The sequence below is a fragment of the Topomyia yanbarensis genome, chromosome 2, assembly GCF_030247195.1.
Source record: "Topomyia yanbarensis strain Yona2022 chromosome 2, ASM3024719v1, whole genome shotgun sequence".
In the NCBI taxonomy this organism is placed as follows: domain Eukaryota; kingdom Metazoa; phylum Arthropoda; class Insecta; order Diptera; family Culicidae; genus Topomyia; species Topomyia yanbarensis.
Genome location: NC_080671.1, coordinates 141,789,156 through 141,815,593, shown reverse-complemented (window position 1 = coordinate 141,815,593; position 26,438 = coordinate 141,789,156). Strand labels below are relative to the sequence as shown.

General features: G+C 38.2%; 1 protein-coding gene across 2 annotated transcripts in view; it reads right to left on the bottom strand.

Annotated features, from left to right (window-relative positions):
* The window catches only part of LOC131681580 (trafficking kinesin-binding protein milt), a 316,121-nt gene that overhangs the window by 232,860 nt on the left and 56,823 nt on the right, over positions 1–26,438 (bottom strand). The window contains exon 1 of one of the 2 annotated variants that reach the window (XM_058962438.1): positions 3,997–4,191. The exons of the other annotated variant lie outside the window; for it this stretch is intronic. Coding sequence (XP_058818421.1) covers positions 3,997–4,074 — 78 coding nt within the window. The 5' untranslated portion in view covers positions 4,075–4,191. Of the gene's footprint in view, positions 1–3,996; positions 4,192–26,438 lie in introns of those variants that run through there. 2 annotated transcript variants of the gene reach the window in all.

Here is a 26,438-nt window from a genome sequence, read left to right as displayed (position 1 = left end):
TAGCGTAAAAACCGCGCACATGTCATCGGTTGTAAATCCGACATAAAAAGTTAGTCGTTTCAGGTATTGCGGTAGGGCTCATTTTATACCGTTTAAAATGTGCCTTAGATACCATAACAATGCGCGCGAATCAATCGTCCCCGAAGCAAGAAGCCAATACATAACTGTCATTTGTAATAATACCAAAATTTATACGCGATAAATAATGTATGTAATACGAAACTTTTAATTACATAACAGTTTCGAGACACTAAAAGTAATCGCTTTTCATTATATTGTATTGTTTTCGGAATGCCGTGTTTCCCAGAATGAAGCTAGGAATAATAAAATCTATCATAGATTCTCGGCAGCCAACTACCTACAGCAATAAGCACATAAAACTACTAAGAGTTGCATATCACTCATCAAGGTGAATCCAGATTTGTGTAACCTGTGTAATCCCCATCCTGCTAATAAAAGCTCTTTTCCGTGGCAAATGTGGAGATGCAGAGGTGTACACGGTCTCCATAACAACGTTTGTTATACTAATGGCGTTTTCGTTTTTTCTTGGTGCTACACCGGTGTAGTGCAAAGAAAGAGATAGACTGATTACACCCAAGTTTGAATGAGTGTAGCACCGACTACACCGGTGTAGTGCACTGTCAAAAACGAATATGCCATAACATTGCTTCCCTTCCCCGATGACTGCGAAAACGGGGCCGGCGCCGCTATTGGCATTTCAAAGTATAGAGCTCTCGAAACGTGCACAATGAGGATGGATGGAGCTACTTCCAGGCCCCATTCGTTGATTCTCTGTAAAAGTTCACTTGTTCTTGTCAATCACGTAGTAGCAACTATGAATTATACTCATACTAAATCATAGCATTAATGACAAATCACCATGTGCAAAATAGTTGATAAGGAGCGAAATGGACACGCCACGGCCCATAAATTCTGCAAAATATTGAATGAGCAAAAATGGTCTAAGAAATGTTTCATCCCACTACTAGGTGGATTAAACAGTCTTTTTTCTGTGTAAAACCAATCTCAAGGTTGAACTGATTTGTCGCGTCCTGGGACGGGACGTGCAAAGTGAGAAAAACCAAATGCCACCGCGAACCGGCAACGGCCTGTCATCGCGAACCGGACCTTTCTTGGTGATTTTCATTTTCTTGAAATAAATAGTGTCTGGGTAGTATTGTTATATCCCGGCTATACGCAAGGCGTTTTACGAACACATATTTTACGTGTGTTTCAAATGAATTTATGTACACAGAAACAAATATGCAAAATGCAAGGGCGATACGTGCAATTGAATTAGTCTGCTCGACAGTTATGGTAAATGTTGTTTTGCACATCTCATACAAACGATAGCATAATTTATGTCATCAGTCTATTCTCAACCACCAAAGGCATCAGTCACAATACCAGTGTGCTCTCTGCTGCTACTCAAGCCAGCGCAAGCAGTTGCTTTTTTCTTGTGTGCTTTGTTTGAAGAACAAAGGGAACCGTTACTATTATTCTATCAAGATGACTGAGTCTCGACAACAAAATGTGATTCTTTGAGCCAACACGGTGGCCATTGTCTTCCGGTCTTTCCGCATAAGACCGAGTATTGGTGATGTGGAACATGGAAGTAAAATTACATGATTTGGCACCACGTACTTGCAAAGTGGCCATTAACAGATTCATGTCGTATTTCGGAGAAGTGGAATCAATCACGGAGGATACGTGGAGGAACTACTTTCCAGGTATTTCAAATGGTGTTTTTGTGGTGAGAATGCGGGTAGACCAACCCATTCCCTCCTACCTTACCCTGCAGTACACAACAGAAGGGGGTGATACCATTATACAGCGAACTCTATGTACATATCAAGGACAAACTAACACGTGCCAGTTCTGTGAACAAACGGCACATTACGGACAACCCTGCCCAGAAACCGCTAAGAAAAGCTCATCTACAGAAAGAAATACCAACACTCAGTCTCCAATATCATTCCCTGAGCCACAAACGGTTGCCAACTTTGTGGCTGCTGTTCAAGCAATAATGACAACTGCGAAAGCCGCGTCAAGTACCAAAAACTCAACAGCTAATTCTAGCAACGAGGGAGCTACTAGCAACGACGGAGGGTTCACGGTCGTGACCCGAAAGGGAAAGGAGTTAGGAATAACACCTGAATGCGAACATCAAGGCAGTAACCCCGATGATGACCCGGACATGTGCGAAGACGACAAAGATACAAATGACCCCCTTGATATAGTTGACGTGAATGCAAGGATTTCCCCGACACGAAAACGGATCTCCGCGCGCAATGGCAAGTCGCGCGTACGGGATCAATCTTAACATTAATTTTTTGTTATTTTTATTGTTTACTTCATGTAAATATATAAAAGACCCACGGCTCCGTGAAGCTAACGCCTTGAGCCGTGCCAAATAAACGAATTAAAAAAAATAATTTATGTCATGTTTGAGCTATATGATTTTTGGCTCAAATCTGTACCTCATCGGCAGAAATCTATTCCGCATTGGCACAGCCCTATTATCGACATTTGCTTGAAATTATTTACACACGAATTTTTCCCTGTAAAATAACAACAAAATCGAGAGGGAAAAAGAAGACCGTTTTCGCATGTATCGTCTCAGGTCACGTCCAAATTCTAACTGAAGCAAGTTCAAGTAAAGCTACCGCATTGAACCGATTGATAAAGATTTCGATTTTTTTCCCACCAGTTTACTAAATTGACTCCGCCGCAATAATCAAGTTACCGGCGGTTAAGTCAATTTAGCGATTACAAAATTTGGCCACCATTCATTAGTTAGATTGAGTTTTACAACTTGCCAAATGGCACACACGCACACATAGTGTGTGTGCCAGCTAGCAATTGAGCTCGAAGTCCAATTAAAAAGTGACAGAATGGATTATACGATTAGATTACATAATAAGAAGAGTGTAGACGGGTTGGTGGGGGTAAAATATAAATAATAACAATGTCAATGAAAGCGACACTCTAATGAATGGATCATTTGAGCTTATAAAGCTTGTCACTAACAGTGATAAGCTAATTGATGAGGGTTGCAAATTGTTCTGTAACTTGTTGATCTAGGATATTTTCGTCCGTCTTCTGATTTTTATTTTTTAAAGTATTCTGAAGCTATATCACCATTGAAAATGTATAGGATTGCAGTCATAAAATTAAATATTTCAGTTCTAGAAGAACATTACTTCTCGGTTAAGATTATATTACTATTCAACATTATACACCACATAGGTTTTAACGCAAGACTGAGAATTGATGAACTTTACATTTGCAACTATTACCAATGCAAGACTTACAATGTACACACAAATAGGCACCTACATATTAAATTTCATATCAATACCGGTTTCTGATGTGCCTTATTTTACCTTTGCTTGGTTTTACATTGGTATATTTTCTCTCCTTAAAATTCAATTGTTCCAGTTTCACCAAAATCGTAGTAGGCTTTGATTAAATTCAGCCATAAACCTATCGTCAATTTCACTGAACGGACGGAAGCTTGTTTTATTCGAGAATATCTTAGAAAGGAAGCAAAAAAATTCTTCTCGTAATGTCGACCGAGGAAGCAGGCAGAGGCTTCTGTCGAGATACAGTGGACAAGACTCTCGAGAAGCCCAAATACATCAATCCGGAAAAATATCGGGTAAGGTTTGACCGAGTTGCTGGCAAAAAAACATTTTAACCCTTTATTTTCGTTTTTTCACTTCTCTTCAGAATCCGCTTCCGTTTAATCTCAAAAATCCGTACTTGTTTACGGCGAAGTTTTTCGGGATGTCGCTCGTTGCAATGGCTTCCCCATTTTTGATTGTCCTGTACCAGATGAATAAACTTGGAAGAGGGCACTGAAGAGCCTATGGAGGGCTTTAATATATAGTGTAAAATAAAAGCAAATAATAAACGATCTGCTGTTGGTGGAACGAAAAACATTACACAATTCTTTCGATATTCACTATTAACACACGTCTTTAGCACACTCACATATTGAACGAATTTCAACAGCGGAAACTGTTGGTTTGATATAGCGCAGCCGAAGATGCATTTTGGGTAGAAAAGCATCGCTCCGCGCAAGAATTGATCTCACGACAAAGTTCACTCCTATTTTTAGACGGTTATTTTTCACATTTTCGTAATCTCCCGTTGGAATCTCACTGACACTTTAATGTTTATTGTTTTTACGTTAGAAAGCAAGCTGTGGAATATTGAAATGCTTGCACACCATTCTGAGTTCAGCAGCAAAACTTTTAACAAAACTAATCATGTATCTTCACACTGATTGAACCAACTAACCGGTACTCCTCGGAAGTCATATTGTACCAATTGGCAGAGTCCCGCTAGTTTGGTCACAGTTCAATACATCGCTCACCCACTTGGTTATGCATGCAGTTGCACTGCAATCTATTATTGCACCAACTCACCGAGTAGGTGTGAGTTCGTGATGCGGCTATACGCAATTTGCACTTGAAATCATTGCATGTAAGTAAACCAACACTACATAAAAGTATAAGTAAGCGAAGCGTGATTCACGCTCGTCACTAGATCTCTCCGAGAAGCTTAACCCTTGCTGTTTTTGTTATGGCAAATTAGCTCATATCAGTTGGCGGATTGGTCTTGGGCAGAGCAGAGCAGAGCTGAAGTACATAGATGGCAGAGGAGACAAACGGTCCGGCGTCTACAAGACGTCAAGCCTCACTTGATGACCGTTTGTGTGTTATGTTTCGGGTGTTCGTACATACATAAGGCCAAGTCAATTGCGTGGATCGAGAGCGACGGCGGCAGCAGTTGAAAGTGATTTTGGCGAACCATTTGCGCCACTTTCGTCGTCTGTAAAGTTGACATTTCAAGTACAAGCACGCGATACCGGGGCGGCTGGCTGAGTGATGTGTGAGATGTGTGCGATATTTGTTCGCTATTGTTGGGATATGGGAATCAGATTAAGGTTTGTCTTTTGTTTAAGTACGAATAATCGGACGGTTGATAAAAGTCATAAAATCACGTAAGCACGGAGAGATTTGGTTCAATTTGGTTTGAGCTCGATAAAATTGTTTTTAGATTTTGAATCTAGGATAAACGGGGTGGAACCGGATATATTTCCGGTTTACTCGGACTTGGGCTGGAAATGAATTCGTGTCATGGTACAAACATTTCTCATATATCAATACCATAGTTTATATAATGGAAACGCAAAAGACTTCAACCCACTTGTTAAGAGTTTAAACGAAAATGGAAGTATATCCATCGTCAACATAAAAATCGCATTTAACAATATCGACATTTTATTTATTCAAAGCGATTGCTTTCCACTGTATCCAATACTGTTCGTCTTTGATGCTGGAATAAGTTTCCAAACGAGCTAGATTAATCTATGCAATGATTATAATTGAGAGTGATACCAAAGAAGTAGAATGAAATCGTGTTGTGAAATAAACAATAATTTATATCGACATGATGTCTTTTAATAATACCGATTGATATGTTACCGAAATATAATCAACAATTTTCGCTTATGCGTGACATTAGTCTGAGAATCGCTTTGACTGGTAAATAAATAGAATGCAAAATACATGATCACCATCCATAATTTTGTCACACTCGGAACAGTTCAACGAACGCGATGTCGTTCGACCGTTATTTTGTTTCAATTCCACTTTTAGCATAAAATTGAGAAAAATGGCGTTTTCAATTCTGCTCGATAAGAGCTCGCCAATTTCTTCTCAAGCAGACTATAGAATACTCTAAGTGGTCTATGGAACAAGATTGAACACGATCGACACCAAAACAATGTTATTCTTTTCAATCCACTAGTCGTTACATAACTTATACACGGAAGTAAAAGTCTGACTTCGAGCAACGTTGGTTGTATATGAAATTTCCCAGAAACCAGCATTGGTACAATCTGATAAGCTATACACTGTGATAGGCGATGGATGAATAAGTAATCGCGCTTTGGCTTCCAAGTGAAGGTGAAGCATAACATGTGCCGTTGCTCCCAGCGATTCAACCGAAATCGGAATAGAACTGAGTTTCTCACAATTAAACCGATCCCTCAATATGGCTGACATCGCAGAGCTAATGAGTCGAAAACATCGAAAGTTAACCCTTAAATGCGCAATGTTGTTTTAAAACAACATTGCGAAAACCATCTCAAAATTATCATAGTAACGTATTAAAACTGTTAGACAATTTTCAGAAAATTTGAAAAAAATTGCTTTGCGCCTTTAAGGGTTAATTATGTAGTTTCAAAATACGCAACACCGAATTTGTTTTGGTGACAACAAAGTTATTTTCATGGCAGCTGCTCACGGTTAAGCAGAACCTAATCAATATTATTCAAAACAAAACTGAAAGACACAAAAAATAAGAAAGCCAACAAGACAGACACGTGGGCGCTTAGCCGTTCTGTGGAAAATGCGAACGTGTGAAGCATTTCCTGAATAGACGTCCGAAATAGAATTCTGGTTTGCATCACCCCGGATTTGCCGGTTAACAGCTTCACACAAACAGATCAACTGCAAACCTGCGTAACTCATGTGACCGGACTTTTCGGGATTCATTCACAGCGGAATGAAAAAAAATCTACGTTGAGGTATATGAATTACATATATTTATTGAAGGGGAGATTTAGAAAGGATGAAATAAAGATGAGTTGAAGCAATCACTGTTGCCAGCATAACAATATATTTGGAGAGCTGACATATTCCCTAACAATCCTCTTAAATATATGTCAACAGCAACTTTTAAACGATGACCACTGCTGTATTTCGCGCCAATTCGTCTACAGGATTAGTAGCACACACTCAAAATCTAATGAAACTTTGTAGGCGTTCAGACTGTTACACAGTGGCACGACTTAGAACAAAAGGTGGACTAAAGTCCAAACTTTTCCGTATCGGTTCATATAGGACGTTTTTATGTAATTTTGGTACGCTGAATTCGTTTTCGATATTAAAACATTTCAAAAATGAACATTTACTATTCATTAGGGTGTCTCAAAAATATTTTTTTTCTAAAATTTCTTAAAATTTGTGTATGTTAATTTTCGTGTGCTAAATCGTTTTTGATATTAACATCTGCAAAACATCATTATACTCAAAAAAATTTATTTTGTTGTGAAGGTTCAAAATTTTTTTTAAAGACATTTTTGTGCTCTGAATTCCTATGTTGGTTATAGAAAAAAGAAATTAACTTTACTACTTTTTAAAGTGGCTCAAAAGTAAATATTTTGTCTTTTATAAAGATTTCTTTCAATTGTAATTTTGGAATTTATTTTCCGTATTGAAACGAATTAATTGACGTCTCATTATGGGGCTTTAGAAATGATTATATTATTTTTATGGATTAAATAAGATGTGATCGACTCAGTTTGGAATGTTTGATTCATTAGTGGGTTACTTGGTACGAAAACAACATTTTTTCATTTTCAAAACAAACATTTTGAGCGTCTTAGTGGAATATTGTTTTAAATTCACTAATCAACAAGATGGTTAACAATTTTGTTTTTGCAGGTGTGTTTTAAGTTGCTTAGATTGCTTATTTCACACCTTAAATTAAAATAAATCCAAAATCCTTTTTTCGCGTATATGGTTCATTTAAAAATGGTCTTATTTTATTTGGATAATATCGCATACCCTTAGGCTATATCAGTGCTATGCAAACTCGGAAAAAATAGTCTCACCAAATGACTAGAACTCAATTGTGTTCAGTCAATTTGACAGTTATTGCGCAAGTTAGCAAAAATAGTTTATGAAACATTTTATGACACATTTCAGATGGTTGAAAATATTTACTGAATTTTAAACATTCTTAATTCCTTTACCACTTAAAAACCATACTTCCCACTCGGCTCCTTACTCTTGATCACTAGTAAAACGCTTGTAGATCATGCTCTAAATGCTAATTGAAAGTTGTGCATAAATTAGTGTCATTATTCTAGTCATAAAGTGAATATTCAAATTAAATATCAGTAATAACCATGCGTCTCCATTCACAGTTTTTTTTTTTCAAATTTTGACTGCTTATCGTAAGTTTTCGCAAAACTAGCATATGCTCATTTTAAAGAGAAAATGAAAAGCTTTCGAATGAGCATAGTGTGATCGGGGGCATTCATGGGCGTCGTTGTTGTTATCGCTTTAGAAGTTCGAATTCAATAAAAATGCATGACAAACAGTTATCTAAACATTAACTAAACCAACTAGTGACTTATTTTTGGCGATTTTACGATGTAATTTAGCACACGGATAATTTTGGTGAAGAAATGCATTTCATAAAATCAACCAATTCTTTGAAAAACGAGAATAACCGTATGTAGTTCCTATGGTCAAATAATGCAAAAAACACTTGAGTTATGCCCTTCAAAAAGCTGTCAAAAATTCATTTTGCATTCAAATCACCTAAAATCTCGCGAAAATGTCTCTGATAGCTCAGCTGATACGAGAAAAATACTAGTGAGAATATCGCATAACCTTCATATATGGACTTTAGTCCGGGCTCGTCCCACTGTGTGTTGGCTTTGGAATATAATATTTGACCGAAGCCCATCCCACATATGCACAAATAAATTCATTTTCATCGAAATCGGTGTGACAAAATTTTAAAAAACTGGCGCTTAAAAGCAAAAAGTATTTTTTTAAGTGGTCCAGATGGAGCATTTAAAATTTTAGGAACCCGATCTGAACCACAAATTGTTGAAGAGAGCTTATCTAGAGCTGGGTTTTTTGTAGGGCTTCCTGTCAGAATCATTCACCACATTTGCAGACCATATGGGAAATGTCGCCCACTAAAATACTGGTTAAGGCCAGTTGCAGCGGGCTGCGATTTTGATTGTGGTATTTAGTGTATGGTTCAAATGTAGGGACGTGGAGATTTCATGATCGCGCGAGCGTTGATATGTTCGCGTTTGAGATAAGACAACTTCTATGCATTTATAAATGCTAGAATGTTCACTTAAGAGGGGCGGCTGGTGTAAAGTGCTCAAACCTAATGTTAGTTTTTTACGATTTTGAAGGCAAGGCAACAATGGATCTTTTATGTAATGTTAGGATTTATTTATATATTCATTGTACACGAAAAAAAAAATTTTCAGTCACGCAGAGTCACACATGTATACGAGCGATTCAAGAGCAGACGTTGAACCATTTCCACGTCGAGGAGCGCCGCGGCGAACACGATAACTCTTGATAAAATTGTCTGACACAGGAAATTCAATAAGATTTGTAAAGCTTAGACTTAGACTTAGAACCAAAAAACTTTCCAGTTTCGGAAAATGGCTTGAAGACAACCGAAAATCTCATATTTTAGATACTGTAAAATTCACTCACTTCTCTTCACAATAACAGTTTTCCGTGGCTCATCGGCAGGCTACACATACTGTGCACTTTCATAAATAAATCAAGACGATTGGTTGATTAGTTTTTGAGTTATCGTGTTCGTTAATTTGAAAAACTCGGTTTTGAGAAAAACACTATTAAAGGGTGTCCTACATCAAGTTGCATCACGGAAAGACACTGTAGAAAATAACCCATTAGGTACTTTCTCTTGAAAATTTGGGTAGAACTAGAAGTAGTTTAGAGTGTATGGTTTACACTGTATTATTATAGGCCGTGTGGTATTCGGCGGGCTAAAATCTTTTTGCACTATTTCAGCCAAGAATAGAGGCGACTAACAACATGCTAGGGGTTCCTAAGTCAAGGTATTGCTCCGTACCGAAGACTTAAGTATATAGTCACCATTTCTGATTCGCTATTCCCGATTGTGTACCAACGTTTTAAGTTTCTTCTGGCGGTTGTTCAATAGCCGTAAAGGATGAAGTCTAGTTCTACACTAAGTAACAGCATATATTAAGGTTTCGTCGAGCGAAGAAGAGCCTTTTGTGATTTTTTCGGAACTTTGGGTGAGGGGAGTTGAGGGCTTTTGTAAATTGTAGTGTGTCATTTTGGCAGCGTTATGTAATTTTTCCAGGTGGGGGTATCGGCGTGCGGCTCGGTGATAGGGCTTTTTGTGGTGCGTCTCTGGGGGGGAGGGGCACGGTTTGCGTTGTTGACTGCCTTTTGGGAGCTGCTTGGCCAATTTGTTTCAGGTTTTGCTTGCACATTCTATGTAGGAAGTGCCTGACCCCTGCGATGGGTTTTGAATGTGGTTTTTCGGTTGAGTGTTTTTTACTCATTTGAAATCTTTCACGAAAACATCCGCCGTTTTATGAGTGGAAGGCTCCCTTGATCGAAGAATTGTCTCGGGGGTTCAGCCTGAGGGTTGGGTATTTTTTGCATGGAATTTGTGTGCGGGATTTGACGTGGATCGGTTGAGTAGTTTTTGAGTGGCGGTTGGCGGCGTGGATCGTGTTTTCCGGAGATGTTCTGCAGGAGGTTTCGTCGCCGAGTCGCTTGTCGATGTTTTTGCCTGAGGGGATTACGGGGTATTGTTGGAGTGATGTATTGTAGAGCACATGTGTTTTGGTTAGTTCGCTTCACCCAGATTTGTAGAGGGAATCGCGGGAAGAGTGTTTTTTCGCGCTGAAACCCTTATAATATACCGGCTCTTCCACACCAAGGTATAACTTTCAAAGCTTTGGTTTAAACCCCATATTTAAGAAAGCAAACTTCCAGGTATAAAATTTATTGAATTGGCTTAAGATAAAGTTTTTTTTAGTGTGGCAAGCGATCTGCAAATGTGTCAAAATAAGCCAGATTTTTTTAATAAATCTGGAACCGTCTACCGACAAATCTACATTGACGAATACCTTCAAAAGTGACTATTGCGGTCTCATGAAGGTCCGAAACTAGCTTTGTGCTACTTTTGCTTTTGCTATCCAGTGGTAAACATTCAACACTCCAGAGCTTCACTCTGTCAGAAAATGTAGGGTCATCGGAAACTGAAATTTCGTAAAATCGCGCTCCTGGTCCTTTCTTAAAAATCTTCCAGTGCAGTACTCTGCGTCACTCTTTCGGGTTTGAACCGGTCTTTGCCAGTATTGCTCTACTCCCATCCATTCTTCTTCACCGAAAAAAATCGATGACCGTCCATACCAAATTTGCTAGCGGTGATGAAAACAAAGCAATAAACCCAATTATGGAAACGTGTCTGATAGGGAGAGTGGAAATGCCAATTTATCATTAGCATTTCGCAGTGAATTTCTTCACATTCATTTGGTATATCTTTTATACTTTTTGTACGCTTGCTTTGTACTGCAAACTTTGGAAATGATCATTGAAGCAATACTCCCGATGGCCGGCTGTTCGGAGTTCAAATTGCTGGTTTCGAGTTCTCGGAAATTGATCGCGAGCGACTTTCGTACATATTGCTAAGATCATATTGTCTATAGATGAATAGATACCGCCATTATATTCCACGCATCTTTATTCTTTTATGCAATGCCCCGCGGAAGAATAATTGTTAAAATGCCTTTTCGCCATTCATATTTCTACTGAAGGTCGCACTCCTGAGAACTTTGATCCAAAATGAAAAGACAAAGCACGTGAGTACTTAGCTAATTCACAATATCTACCAAAATATATCCTGATTCATTTCCCTACCTTTTAACACCAATCCTATCCTGAGACACATGTGGATGATGCAGAGAATTCCTCGGTCATAATAGTCGCAAGTGTTGAACTAACATTCCTTCCCATCCCAGAATTGACCCGCATGGGCGTGGCCATCTACGTTATTGATCATACTATGAGCTTAGTCTCTTTATATTGCACGTTGAGTATGATGTATTAGTCCCAAATATCATACAATTGGTTCAATATGCAATTTCAACAGGCTTTGATCAATCACGGGAACCTCACGGGCGGTCAACTACGATAAGCTAAGATTGAAACGGCATTGACTACATTAATGTTGAAACTGCTGACGAGTAAGTCTTTACCAAAAATTTTGGTCCGATTTCAGTAGTTTTTTTTATTATTCACTAAACATACCGTTTCCAGAGAGCTATTTGCAAAATTTTAAATTTTAAATCGTTACATGAATTTTACAATTCGATAAATAAAAAAATCTGTCTCTGGAAACACTGCTAACGTAACTATGATTATGAAAAATATCAATTACTCAACTGATCACAATTTTACTTACGCGTGACTTTCAACATCAATGTAATCAAAGACATTTCAAGGTCACCAACGATTTCTTTTAATTTCAATTCTACAGGTTCTAACCTTAAGGTCATTCGCTTCCTTTTTCGGGTCAGAACAATCTCTTTAGAAAAATCTCTACCCCTATGTGCGGGCTGGGGAATCGAACCCAAGTGAGCTATGTACAACACAAGGATTTACCAACTACACTATGTCCAGCCCTGTCGCCAATGCTTTTCTCCTGATTTTCAAATATAAAATTTAGTTCAGAAAAGTAGCTTTTAAATTAAAATTCAAAAGCTACTCAACAGAAACTTTTCAATTTAGTACTCAAAACAGCTAAATTTTGGGCCCCGAGAGTAGAGAACCTGCTCGAGTTGTTTTAGCTCCGCGATGTCTAAACTCGGATATTTGTGTTTTATGCGCTATTACTTAGGGTAATTGTCGCACGATTTTATTAATTACTCGACCATCAATCAATCAAGTTTCTGTACATTAGCATCAATATCTTTGGTTCGTTTTTAAGAACCTGCTGAATAATAAAAAAATGGGTTGAGCGCAAAAAAACTCGAATTGAATGCCTCAATTTTGAGCCAAGGCGTTGAACGAAGATGGTCGACCCAGCTCTAATCATGTGCTTCTAAATAGGGTGATAATAGGAATAGGGTGAAAATATCACTGTGAGAGAAGAAATATGTTATTACTTATTAATTGGGAGATACCAATGTATGTGCAATCAAATAAGAAAAGATTTTGATTAGTAATTAAGCTATTTACAAAAAAATATTAAATCTTACATTCCAGCTGACCTATGTTCTCACGATCTCTCCTGAAACCGAAAACATAGGCCAAACGTTCTGCTCACGAGAGCAACATCAATCCCGTCTAGTCGTACTCGATACTCACTGAAAAATGTTTACCAGTCTGAACGAGTGCCAGAAACGTTCTGCTACGATTCGGATCAGTTTTGTCGACACAAAATATGTCATACTAGATTGAGCTTACACATATCCCAAAATACAAAATTGAGTCATTCTTTTTGCTGGCCTCACGCCTGGACGGTATTGGCAAATTGGTTGACCGGCCATATTCAATAACTGGGACGAACGGTGAACCGTAGATGTATACCGAAAGGATAGAAGCCAAAAATTCGAACACTATTTTAAGTGGTTCTAAATTCGCAAGCAAGCGACTCACACAAGTTTCATTTTATCGTTGAACGTACCATTAGCTGTCATTTCAAACAGTGACGAGAGGGTAAGGTCGCGATTTTGAAGAATAGTAAAAATAAACAGGGGGTCGTGATACATTTGAATACAGGAACTGTCGCAAATTGTTTGAATTTTTTCGTTCAAGAAGTTTTAAATACCTTCGTTGCCTTAGTATTCTCGATTACGAGAAATGTTTGGAATAGAAGAGATGAAGGATCAGTTTGAGTCAAATTATAATTTAGCTTTACATTGAGCTAAATTGAAATTTTACGCAAGAACAATAAAAAAATTAACCAAATTTAAATGCAGATTGATTTGAAATTTTTGGTTTAGTTGCTATCTTAGAAGTTAATTTCAGTTCAAATTTTTTGAAAAGTATGAGAAATCACTCTGGCAACAATGGTTGTTTATGTCTTTACATTTTCGTCATGGAATAGTGAAGAAAATCAAGAATACGAGAAGTGTGTTGTCGTCTCTTCTCTTAGAGTCCGTCCACCTGGTATGTACATCTCTCCAGGGCTGAGGTGGCAACTATGAAATCATTCTGAACAATTAATCGATTTGGTTTGATATTACTCCACAAAAACATAATGAATCTGTACCATAGGGTTTTTTCCTATGCGCAATGAACAAAAAAATAGTTACATATCGACACTTGTTAGCCTTACATAGAGAATGACTGAGATTTTCACGATAAGTACGGTTTTGTCAGCTGGAAACGGTAAAAGCTACAAGTTTCTTACCCCGCGATTGAAAGATAACAAACTCACTCATGTGACCTTTAGGCCGGCAAACACACGCGCACATAAGCACGGTTCAATCGATTGAACCGTCAAACAAGCTGGTCGCCGTGAGACAAAATCATACATTTTCACCGAGCAAGCTGACGAGCACCGGGTTTCGATGCAACTGTCTGAATCGACTGGGATTTCCCTTGTTTCCGTTCAATAAGAGAAATTTAAACAGCTTACCACAGCATGATCATTCTTGGTGATACACATCTCGAACCGAAACCGACTTTTTCTTTTGCCGTAAATGCGTACTATTCGCAAATCACAAACTCTGATGATAGCGAACAATTGTGAATATGTACTTCTTCAATAGCAATCTCTCTAACGACACCCTTATCGCAAGCCAAAACGCTGACGACTGACTAAGCTAACAACGTTGGAAAAAAGTGAACTTTTCGGGCTCGCGGCAGACTCAATTTTGGCTGGTGGTCGCCATACGTCAGATCTACGGAAGGAAGTGTGGGCTTCGCAGCACTGGTAATTGCTAATGCGTTCCAGAACGCAGAACTGCAGCAACATGGTCAATAGCATCGCTTGCGAAACCTCTGCATCGACATCGACCGTAAGAAGTTGAGGGGAGCTAGCAAAAATCGTAACAAGGCTAATGATGATTTGTTATTTTCGGGCCTTGCTTCGCGGTTGATTGAAGCATGTTGTACACGGAGTAATGTTTATCTTAAAGGTGAGCACGAAGAAAACGAACATGCAGAATATTGTATGCATTGTTTTCTGGCTCATCACGATTAATTCGTCTAGCAAATGACAAAACTACAATTTTTGGACATTAAATAAGTTGCCTTCAAATCGGATCTAATAACAAGGTAATAACGTATCTTTATTAAAGCTATTTAAAATTCATTGAAATATATACTAAATGTCGGATGCCTATGATATTTCATTGGACGTATAGCAAAATCATCTTCGTGCAATCCATCAAACTAATCTCGTCGTACGTACGAACCACGAAATGTATTCATTATCTTCCAACCTATATTAAAACTTATTTGTGAAAACTATTTGGAAACTGTACACCTAATTTAAGAGTGTACAGTTTCAATTCTGCACACAAGTGATTGGCCGACACTCGCGATTCGGCTGCATTATACCTGTGCAGAAACTCACGTATTCACCTTTAGTGGAAGGTTTGCGCAAAAACGATATACGGTTTGTACAGGTCAGTTGTCTCTTCGAAAGAAAATGAGAGTTCTATCGGTTCGAGACATATTTTTAAAAAATCGATGTTTATTGGCCCTAAATGTACATTAGGGTCTTAAAAACGATATGTCGAAATATGAAAGGCGATAACAATATATAAATTTTTAAATATTCAATTTTGCCGCAACGCCTTTTTTGTATATCCCGACCGTACTGAAAACTTTAACCGCGTTTTTCTTGAAACCGCATTGTTTGAGCTGGCCGGAAATGTAACTCGAACAAATCGACAAACATATGATTACGGCTTAAAAACCAACCGTCAAAATTCTCTTTGAAAGGAAATTCCGGACAAACCGTTACTCGCCAATCACAGATGGTGGTAGTATACAAAAGAGAAAAGTTTACTCTTTCATTAACTCGTCGCTGTTGTGCTATCTTATGACAAACGCCATTTTGGGGTAAACTGAGTTAGATATGCCACATTACTCGTCTAACGAATCTCTACAAGATGGCGTTTCCAGAATTTTGAAATTTTGCTTGGTTACTGAAATATAGCAAGAAAAGTGATTAGAAATTGTGAGTTTTTTGCTTCAAATCATTATATCTTGGGATTCGCTCAAGTTATAATAAAATTATAGTTGCATTTATGTGTAAAAATGTCGTAGGAACACAATGGCATAATAATTTTCAAAAGAAAAATACATGTATTGGGAGAAAAACGCAGTTTTAGCTTTAAACTGGAAATATTGCCTATTTGGCAACACTGTAACTAAAAATAACTATTTTTTCTAGATTCCCTGACTCATTTCCTTCAAAATGCATCTAACCGATTGTTTATAGACCAAATGAAGCCAAAGATATGAATTAAAGTTCATAATTGGTGATTTTTTCTTTGGAAAATTTTCCATGCAAGATTATGACACGTCATACAAATTTTTTCATCAATACACACCTATGACACGTGTGAGTGCGACTTTTGTTTATATTTTTAATGAAAACTCGCAACATAGTCAACCGATCTTCGTAATATTTGAGAGATTAGTACAGAATAGGTAGAAGCATCAATTGTCTTCTCTGAATTGTTTCTACCATTTATAAGTTTCATGATATTCAATCTCAAACTTTAGAAATCGTTTTTCTCGAAATGTGCAAAGTGGCGCTTGTCATAAGATAGCACAACAGCGACGAACTGCTATCAACTGTGTTCAGCCAGTGACGGTTTGTCTGGAATTTCCTTTCAAAGATAATTTTAACAGTTGGCTTTTAAGCCTTACGCATATTCGCGCGTGGAATGATTGTCACAATGTGAGTCCCCGCCTTTGAGAATTCAAAAAAAATTTTTGCGATGCCGTGTTTTTGGATGGCCACGCGGATCTATCCCCGAATTTGTTTTCCCCCGATTCTATCAGCTTTTTGACCCGATTTTGTCAGCCTCATATAAAAATTGATAGTTGGTAGTTTGATGAGCTCTAGCAGACGAACCAAGTTGAATTTGAGTAAATCCTTTCTTGAGCATATTTTTTTCATCTTAGAGATACGAAATACGCAAAATTATTTTTTTTATATAAATTTTGCACTGTCAGACCCCCCTAAGGGAAATTTAAACTAAATAATCAGAAAGGGTCACGAGGCTATATCTAGGAACTGAAGAATATTTTAATTGCTTTGGTTTAATAAAAAAAGAAAACATATGTGTCCCGATTTTATTAATGCTCCGTTTTATCAGCCTAAAGTTCACTTAGGGACTGATAAAAACGGGTTTACACTGTATTTAGTTTTTGGTGTACGAATCACATTCTGGCAGGGAGTGTGTTACCCCATGTCACTGGAGTTCCCGGCCATGTCGCCATGGGACGTGTTGTTCAGCGGATATGAGAGCTTTCTTTTTTTTTAATTGGTCCAATTGAAGGCATGAACCTAGTCTGTTGATATCAAGAAGGATAGAGATTTCCGTAAGTGACCGATAAATGATCGTGCGAGTGCGGGAGTTTTTAGGTTCACGCCTGGAAATCAGGAATCAGTAACGTCTGGCTCAAATGGCACGTTCCCCATGTTGATCGGAGATTTGTGCCTTGCCAAGAATCGTCTTTTCATCATTCTCCTGATGGGAAGGATTGGGGAAGTGGTAAGGTTAGGGGTAAGGAAAACAACGACACAGAACAATTAAAACAGAGCATTCTGCACCCCCGGAGTGATGCTGAACGATCTGCAGGTGCTACAACAGCAGGAATAAAACTTCCAACCCCCGGAGGGATTTAGAACCTCTACTCAAACAGTGAGCGGATATATCAACACCCCCGAGGGGATATTGAGATAACAGAACGACAACACCCCCGAAGAGATATTGTCATTCAAATACGGCTAAAAAACTATAGCTCTTTACCACACTGGGTTAGGAACAAAAGCATATCCTTAAATTTCAGCTCTCTGTACATAGGTTCATCTATGTATGGAGAACAAAAAAATCCGGATGCGCAATTGCATTAATACAGGGCAATTGCATATCAAATGATATGATGTTCCGTAATCGGATTCACAAAGATCACATGAATAATACTCAGCGCGCTGAATAGTAGCCATGTGATAATTGAGTTTGCAATGTCCAGTCAGTGCCCTGACCAGAATACTGCAGTTGTGCTTGAAAAAATGCAACAAATTTCTTGACATTTTCGGACTCACATCCGGCAGAAAAGCCTTTGTTTGAACGCAAGTTTGCAAGCTATGCCAATGGTTGGCATGTTCGAATGCAGCCCAAGAGCGAATCTTGTGTTTTATCCAACTTATTGACAGTGGTAGAACTGGTTCTGGACCAACGAAATCAGTCGCTGCGCCAGCTCTAGCCAATTCGTCCGCCCATTCATTTCCAGTAATACCGGAATGACCGGGTACCCATAGAAGGTAGATAGCATTTGAAATGCTAAGTTCTTCGATTTGAGTTCGACATGCGATTACTAATTTCGATCTCGAATCTGCCGAACTAAGTGCTTTCAGGGCAGCCTGACTGTCAGAGCAAAAATAGATTCTTTTACCGCAAATTCCCTGTTGAAGTGCGGATTGTACGCCACACAGAATCGCAAAGATTTCTGCTTGGAATACGGTACAGTATCTACCAAGCGAATGAGATTGGTTTAATCTCATCTCATGACAATAGACACCAGCACCGGCTCGGCCATATAACAAAGAACTGCCCGTACAACAAACTACGTATTCTTCAAGTTGTCGCTCCATCCAGCCAGACAGCCATTCCTCACGAAGAGGAATTCTCACATTGAAAGATTTAGAAGGAAAACTGCATGTGAGTGTAAGGTCACTGGGAGCAAGTGTATATTCATCCCAAGTAACCATTTGGGGCCACAGTCTTGTGTGGCTAGTTACACGATCTATTGGGTTACTGTTCCAGAGCCCAGTAACCTTAAGACGGTATGCACAAGAAAGTGCTTCTTGTTTCAGAAACACATGTAGTGGTTTTATGTTCAAGAGTGCCTCGAGAGCAGCAGTAGGTGTTGTCGAGAACGCACCAGTCATCGCCATCAAGGCCATCCTCTGAAGATGGTTTAACTTTGATTGGATTGTCATGACTTCTCTCTTCTGCCACCAAACAAGGCACCCGTATGCCAGTATTGGTCTAACAATTGTTGTGTAGATCCACTGAATGTACTTGGGTTTGAGTCCCCAAGATTTGCCGAAAGCCCGTCTACATTGGCCAAAGGCCATGCAAGCTTTCTTGATCCTGAAATCGATGTGAGCTGTCCAATTAAGTTTTGAGTCGAGAATTACCCCAACGTACTTAACTTGATCTTCGACAATAATTTCAGAGTCTAAAAACTGCAATGGACGAGCTCCGGTTGTAATCCTTCGTTGCGTGAAAAGCACCATTGGGGTTTTATTTGGATTAACTGATAGTCCAACATGAAGACACCACCGCTCAACAACACATAAGGCTTGTTGCATCAAATCAAAAAGTGTGTTAATACCGGTGATCATTATATGATAATCATCGGCGAAATCATACGTCGGAAACCCAAGCTCATTTAGTTTTCTCAACAAGCTATCGGCGACAAGGTTCCATAGAAGTGGTGACAGCACACCACCTTGAGGACATCCGCAGACACTCAGTTTCCTCATCTCTACTTGTCTTAACGATGAGCACAGATGTCGGTTGCTAAGCATTGCGTGTATCCAGTTCGTGATATATGAAGGTACTCCATGATCTCGTGCTGCTTCCAAAATGGATTCGAAAGACACGTTGTCAAAAGCACCTTCAATATCGAGAAAAACTCCTAAACTTGATTGCTTTTGTGAAAAAGCTATTTCAATGTTGTAGACAACATTGTGTAACAGGGTGGTAGTAGACTTCCCCCGCTGATATGCATGTTGCTTTGCATGCAGCGGGTGCTCGTCCAACCTACCATCCCGAATGTAGTGGTCGATTAAACGTTCCACTGATTTGAGAAGGAAGGAGGTCAGACTGATCGGTCTAAAGCTCTTTGCCTCCTCATAAGTGACGCGGCCACCTTTGGGAATGAATTTGACAGTTATTTCCCGCCACGCTAATGGAATGTATCCTGTTGCAAGACTGCAAGTAAGAACCTTTTTCAAAATATGCTTGAAGTGTTCATATCCTTAGAGATTTCCGTAAGTGACCGATAAATGATCGTGCGAGTGCGGGAGTTTTTAGGTTCACGCCTGAGACCGCGTTTGAAAATTTATAAGCGCTGTTCACCTTACCGGCGGAATGTTTGCGAGATCGCGTGTGTACGTACCGTGGATGGCTGCGAAGGGCTCAAGCATCTGTATGTCAACGTGTTTGTCGCGTGTATAAATTCGATTTTATAGTCATGTGGCCATTCGCGTGTGTTCTTGAATGATTACGTGCGGACCGTGAGCTTAATTTTTAGTGTATGGTACAGATGTCTCTTTCCCCATATCACCATGGAACGTGTTCGTCGCGGGCGTAAGTATGTGTAGATGATTGAAATGCCATGTTCGCGTTTGTGACCGTGTGTGGTTTGTGTTATCGCGAAGGACACGAGCGTTTGTACGTATATGAGCGAATATGCAATTAATTGTGTAAGGGAGTGTTAGTATGAATCTAATTTAGAATCAACAATTTCATGCTGTTAGAATTTCATTATGCTATACTAACCGAAAAAGGATGGTTCACGTACGTCGTTAAATTAATTGTACCTTAATTTATCTCCGATCTTACCGAATGAAAATAAACGAAGGCATAAATTGAGCACCGGAAGTATTAATCACCATTCTATCATATACGCCAGTTTTGCATCCATTTCCTGACCCAGCTGTCACAAATACTCAGACGAACACATACGCAGATAGGCTTACGTGCAGTGCATAATTCTACACTAGCACTAAAGACTACGAATAGTATAAAACGACCACAAATAGGCTTAGGTTTTTCTCTTTTTTATTAGGTTGTGCACGATGCCGATGTCGACCGATAAATGGAAACACAATGACCCACACTGTGAGCCCCGACAACCAACACTGCCATTAACCCATTATATCCTAGCGTATGAAATTTCATACGCAGAACTATCCATCGTTTAAAGCGTATTTACTGCAGAATTTTGACATCTAACTGCTTTATTATTGCACTAATGGGATCATTGAACCTCATATTTCATTGTGAAAATAGACAACTGCCATTTTTTATAATTTTGCTTACATTTTTGAACCGTGTATAGTTAGGGCAAATGACGCCCGAAAGTAAGCAATACATTTAATTGAATTTTATTGTTGGAATTCGTGGTAATAATTCCATTATGTGACAAAACGTTCCTACAGGTGTAAGAGAAGTGTTGTCTATCAGAAAATCTGAAGAAATATGTCAAACAACTTAAAATTTGTTGTTTTTATTTAAGCGTACGAAATTTTTTGCACGAGATATTTTCATTCTCAAAACCATTTTAAGCGGTGATTTTATTTTTCCCATAATCTTTGATACATTTTTTGGTGGAATTGAAGATATCACTGCATTTGGCTCACTTTTTGAAACCCCTGGGTTATAATGGGTTAAACTGTGAAACAATGTCTGCAAACACGGCCCACGGCTAAAGTCAATCCACGTCAACTCGCCAGTCGGCCACGTCATCGAGCACAGACTAGTAGTTGATCGTTAGTATGGGCAGGTGCAGAGTATGAAAAAACACAAAACATAAAAAAGGCCCACAAGCCCTCTCGGTCTCCCCGATGCACCGCTATCGAGGCGTAATGCAATAACTATCTTCAAGCAATTGTCTGTCAGGAGTTCTTTAGCACTGATGCAAACAATATGCTTGATGATGTTTGAAATACCGTCAAAACCCTGAATCTAGGGGAAGGAGCGAGATGGAATAATGATATTGAACCTTAATAGATAACCCAAGGAATGTAATTGTTGCATCAAACCAAACAAATTCAGAGAAACCTAGCAGTGCAGGAGGCAAATACATTAACATGGTCCAATATATTAGGTTGGTTACCCTATTCAAAATTGTTTTCTACAGGGATTTGAGTTTTTTTATTGCATAATTTAGTATTGAGCAATTTGTGCCGATTTTCATGATATTTCCCGCGTTTGTCTATTAAAAAGTGTGCCATTTCGGCGAAAAACCAAAACCTTCGTGTGTTTCTTGCTATCGTTCTAAGGAATCGAAACCGCTTTAGTTTTTGGCTCTGGGTCACGGCACGGCAGATAGATTTACAACCGCGGACTCTTCCAAATAAATTTGCCGGTGCAGTCGCCGTTAGGCATAAGTACGTTAGGCATACATACGTTAGGCATAAGTACATTAGGCATAATGGACGTCAGGCATAATGGATGGTTGGCATAATGTACGTTAGGCATAATTCACAAAAATATAAAAGTAATTGTAAGGCTTTCGTTATTATAGAGATATCAATCCTACAATTGTTTTTTCGGGTTTAACGAGAGACTCCAGAATGAAAAATACCATGTGACATATTTATCCCTTGTAGGAGTAGGGTTTTTTTCTATTTTTTTCTTGGACGAGATGAAGAAAGTATCCATTGATTTAACCCTAGAATGTTGCACTGGGATACAAATGTACCTCACGCCTTCTTTGGAGCCGTGTGAAAACGAGAATTCGGTAATTACCGACCTGTGACCTTAACCATAATTCAATTTAGAGTTCCTAGTAAAAGTAGGAAAAGATAGTATGTATAGCCAGTTTGCTTATAGCCTTCGTGGAACCAGGTATCAAAGTTAGCGTGGGGTACATTTGTACCCCAGTGTACGGTTGCCGTAAGTGTTTCGTCTGGTTTCGTGCTGTCAGTGAAAATGTGATTCGTGACAATACCAGTTCAAATACTGGTTGTTTTACTACGTAAGTACCAATTAGTATTATATAATCGTTTTAATTATTTATTTAATTTAATTTAATTTTGAAGCGGAACAAAAAATCATTTTCATTTTTGCTGATTTTTATTGTTTTATTGTTTATTTTTTATAGTTTTTCAAAGCAATGTCTCGCAAGTATAATTTGCGCACAATAACTGTAGAAACATTGCGTGTTACCAATGTAATACTGGTCAGAAATATTTTTTTCATTTCAATTTCCAACCCATTTCCTGGTCTTTTCAAAGCCCGATTTTTAAAATTTCGCTCTTCAAAATAATTCCACTTTTTTAAAATGTGGAAAATCCATTTTATACCCTTCCAAGACCATTCTTTAAACTTTTAGAATCATTTGATTTTTTTCAAATCGGTTGCAAATTCACAAAGTTATAGTAATATTTGCGAAAAAAGTTAAAACCGCGATTTCTTCACTTTTTATTTTGTTCAAACCAATTTATGTATCATTGATTCAATAAATTCCGTACTTTCACTTATACAGCTGTTTTCGCAATTAAAAAACGAAGAAAATGACGTATTATACATTTCTTTTGTTTGCAAATTGCGATCTAACGCGTAGGGGACATGTGTACCCCAGTGCAACGTTCTAGGAAAACGCAAGTGCAACGTTCTAGTGTTAAGTCAACAGTTTGGTACAAGCATGTTTCAAGCCTATTATATGTATAGCCAATACAGTTAGTTGGATCCAAATATTTAAAAAAGCCGTTGCGGTACCTCGTCACAGTACACAAATAAAATCTCCCTCGTATCAGACAGTTCCGTAGTTCTATTTTGTTGGCCTCTAGACTATAATAGTTGAACTTAATAATATAGGAGATAATCGATATTGAAGCAGCAATATTCTTATATTCGTTGAATAAATAATGAAATGCATCATTCTTTCTTTCATGAGCTGTTCTTCAAGAGCAATATTTTCTTCTTGGACAATTGCACCAATACATGTATGTAAGAGCTAATCCAAGTTGATGAGCGTTATTTATACATTAAGGGCTTATATACATAGTTGTGGCGATAAAATGAGCTAAGTTCGTGATTTTTTAGAGGGTTTTCTGCAAATTTTATTTGAAAATGCGAAAGACAGTTCGTTAGGAGTACTATCAAAGATAGAAAAAACAAGATGAATTACAATTTTTTCACAAAATTCAAAACTTTTTGAGCGACTTGGCGGAATGTCACAATTAATCTTCTTAAGACAGATGTCTTCCGTTTAATTCCACTATATTAATAATAATGAAAATCAATTTCTTTTCAACATCAATCAGATACTAGTATTTCAACTATTACTTGTAGTCTTCTTCAGTGTTCATATCAGTCTAAAGAAAATTTCTATTTTAGTCATTTGCAAATTATAGGTTTTACGTAGAGAAATTAACGCAAGCTGAATTCCCGCATACCACGCATTCGATTTGCTTCTTTTATTTGAGTTCAGATTTATTCGAGTATATACAGTAGAATAAAATGTTGATCGACTTTGATATGCTTCCAGAGTAATTCTACCACATCTAAAAAGTTCAAAAGTTTATGCTCTTTTCATTCTAGGCTATCACCGCCAAAAATTTATTTTCTGGGAGTGATTATTTATCCCTAACATCCATTATGCCAATCGTCTATTATTCCTAACGTATATTATGCCGAACGTCCATTAGGCCTAACGTATTTATGCCTAACGTCCATTATGCCTATTGTACGTATGCGAAACGTCCGTATGCCTAACGTATTTATGCCTAATGGGGTACACCCCGCCATAGACATTGGCATCAACATCTTTATTTCCTTCTTAAGAATCAATATGTATGTAATAACAAAAATGACCTGAAAACATTGAACTGTACATGTTTGAGCGCAATGAATCGAATTATAAGCTCTACCATTTGAGCCAATGTGGTGAGCGTAGATTATGGACGCTGCTCTAACCAATGGCTTTAAATGGGTAAGGCGATAATATGAACGTAGGACCATTACCCTACGTTCTGACGGCACTGAGCGTAGTAAATTGCAGTCATGCCGTTTGGACGGCTACACTTTCAAATAACATTCGACGAAATTTTATTCGGCCAAATAGCTTTCGATCAAATTACTTAGAACCCACCAAACAAGCTTCAGTCAGGAAGCTCTTATTGGTTTTAAGGTACACACCTCTCTAAAAAGTACTGATAACGATTTAGCGCCCCACTGAAGCGGTGAAAGCAAACGAAGCGTTGATGCTTTTTTTCCTCTACTTTCCTATCGGTTTTGTTACCGCAGTAGACTTTTTTTTGATTTGCCAACTGATTACACCGGTCACGAGCGATGAATGACGTCTAGCCGATTATTGAACGAGACATATGGTCTACGGTTGATACTTGCTAAAAATTGAATTTTGATAATAAACAGGTGATTGGCGCTTATTTATCAATGACCGCCAACGCCAATGGTGCGAGAGGTTGGAATCAATATACTTCGAGTAGGAGATGATTTGGCTGAATTATTTTACTTATAATTGAATTGAGCTTGTTGAAAGCTACCTTGTTCAGAGTTTGATTTTTCATAAAATTGCTGATAACAGACTAGATATTCCATCTGATAAAGTAAACAGGACAGTAAGTACAAGTCTGACCTAATTTTCCACTCGAACAAGCAACCGCGCATTTCTAGAAACTACATAACCAATAAATAAGCTCTCTGCAGACAAGGCCGCATGAAGTGGATATCAGTTTGAAAAGTCACCTAATGGGTTACATACCGTTGCACTCAGTAAAATTCAATTTTTTTGTGATTCAAAGTCGCATACAAAACAGTTAAGACGTGTAGAAAAGAAGACAATTTTTAATCAATACCGCATCAATCGTGGATCTGCATAAAATAATGAGAACATATTAAAAAATTAATGGTAAACGTGACCGCTGCTCACCCCAGTGGATCTGGGTTCAATCCCAGTCGAAGTCGTTGACTTTTTCTGAGGTGAAATACGTCGCAAGGGAAGTAAAGTCATTGGTCCCGATGAGTTGATGGGTCGATATATAGGGTCCAGATGATAGAGTTACCTCTCTGGTGTCGGTGATTGGCACTCAGAATGGACAAAGTCCGACGGAATACCAAATAAACAAAAAAACTATTTAGTTTGATTACAATGATAAGGATTTTAATCTGAAAAAAATTTACTCGGCAAAATTCAATGTTTTGTTAGCAAGTTTTAAAAATGAAAAAACTAATTTTTTTACCTGAAAAATATTTCTTTAGATAATTCATCGCCATTACGTAAATAATTTTTGATTGTAAAACTCATTCTTCTTGTTTTATATATAGTTATAGTAGGTAATAGTAGGAAAAAAATCTTGAAATAAAAGATGGGTGGGTAATGTCTGCGACATAACCGGAGAGATGTAGAATACATAAGGAACACGTTCTTCAAATATGTTGATATTCATTGGAATTTTCGGACAAAAGGTGATTTGGGCGAGGAATATTTCAAATTATTCTTTACAAAAATGATGGTGGTCCTGACAAGGACCGTTTTTGTTGGCGTTGTTGGCCTTGGTGGGGAGATGCGCTGGCTTCGATTTTCGTTGGATGCTTCTGACTTCTTACTATTTCCGGGCTTAGCTGTTGTCCAGGAGGTGATTCTGACATGATTGGTGTAGGTGTAGGTCGTCAACCGGTTATAATTTTTCAAGCGTTGTTTACATTTGAAATTAAACCACTGGATCAATTAAAAAAAGTATTGGTCTGTGATATGAAAAGTACGAAATATATCTTCGGGTTTCTGCATTGACGTTTTTGACAAATACAAGATCAATGCATGTGCCTGCAAGTGTAGTTGCTTGTGATGGATCAGAGA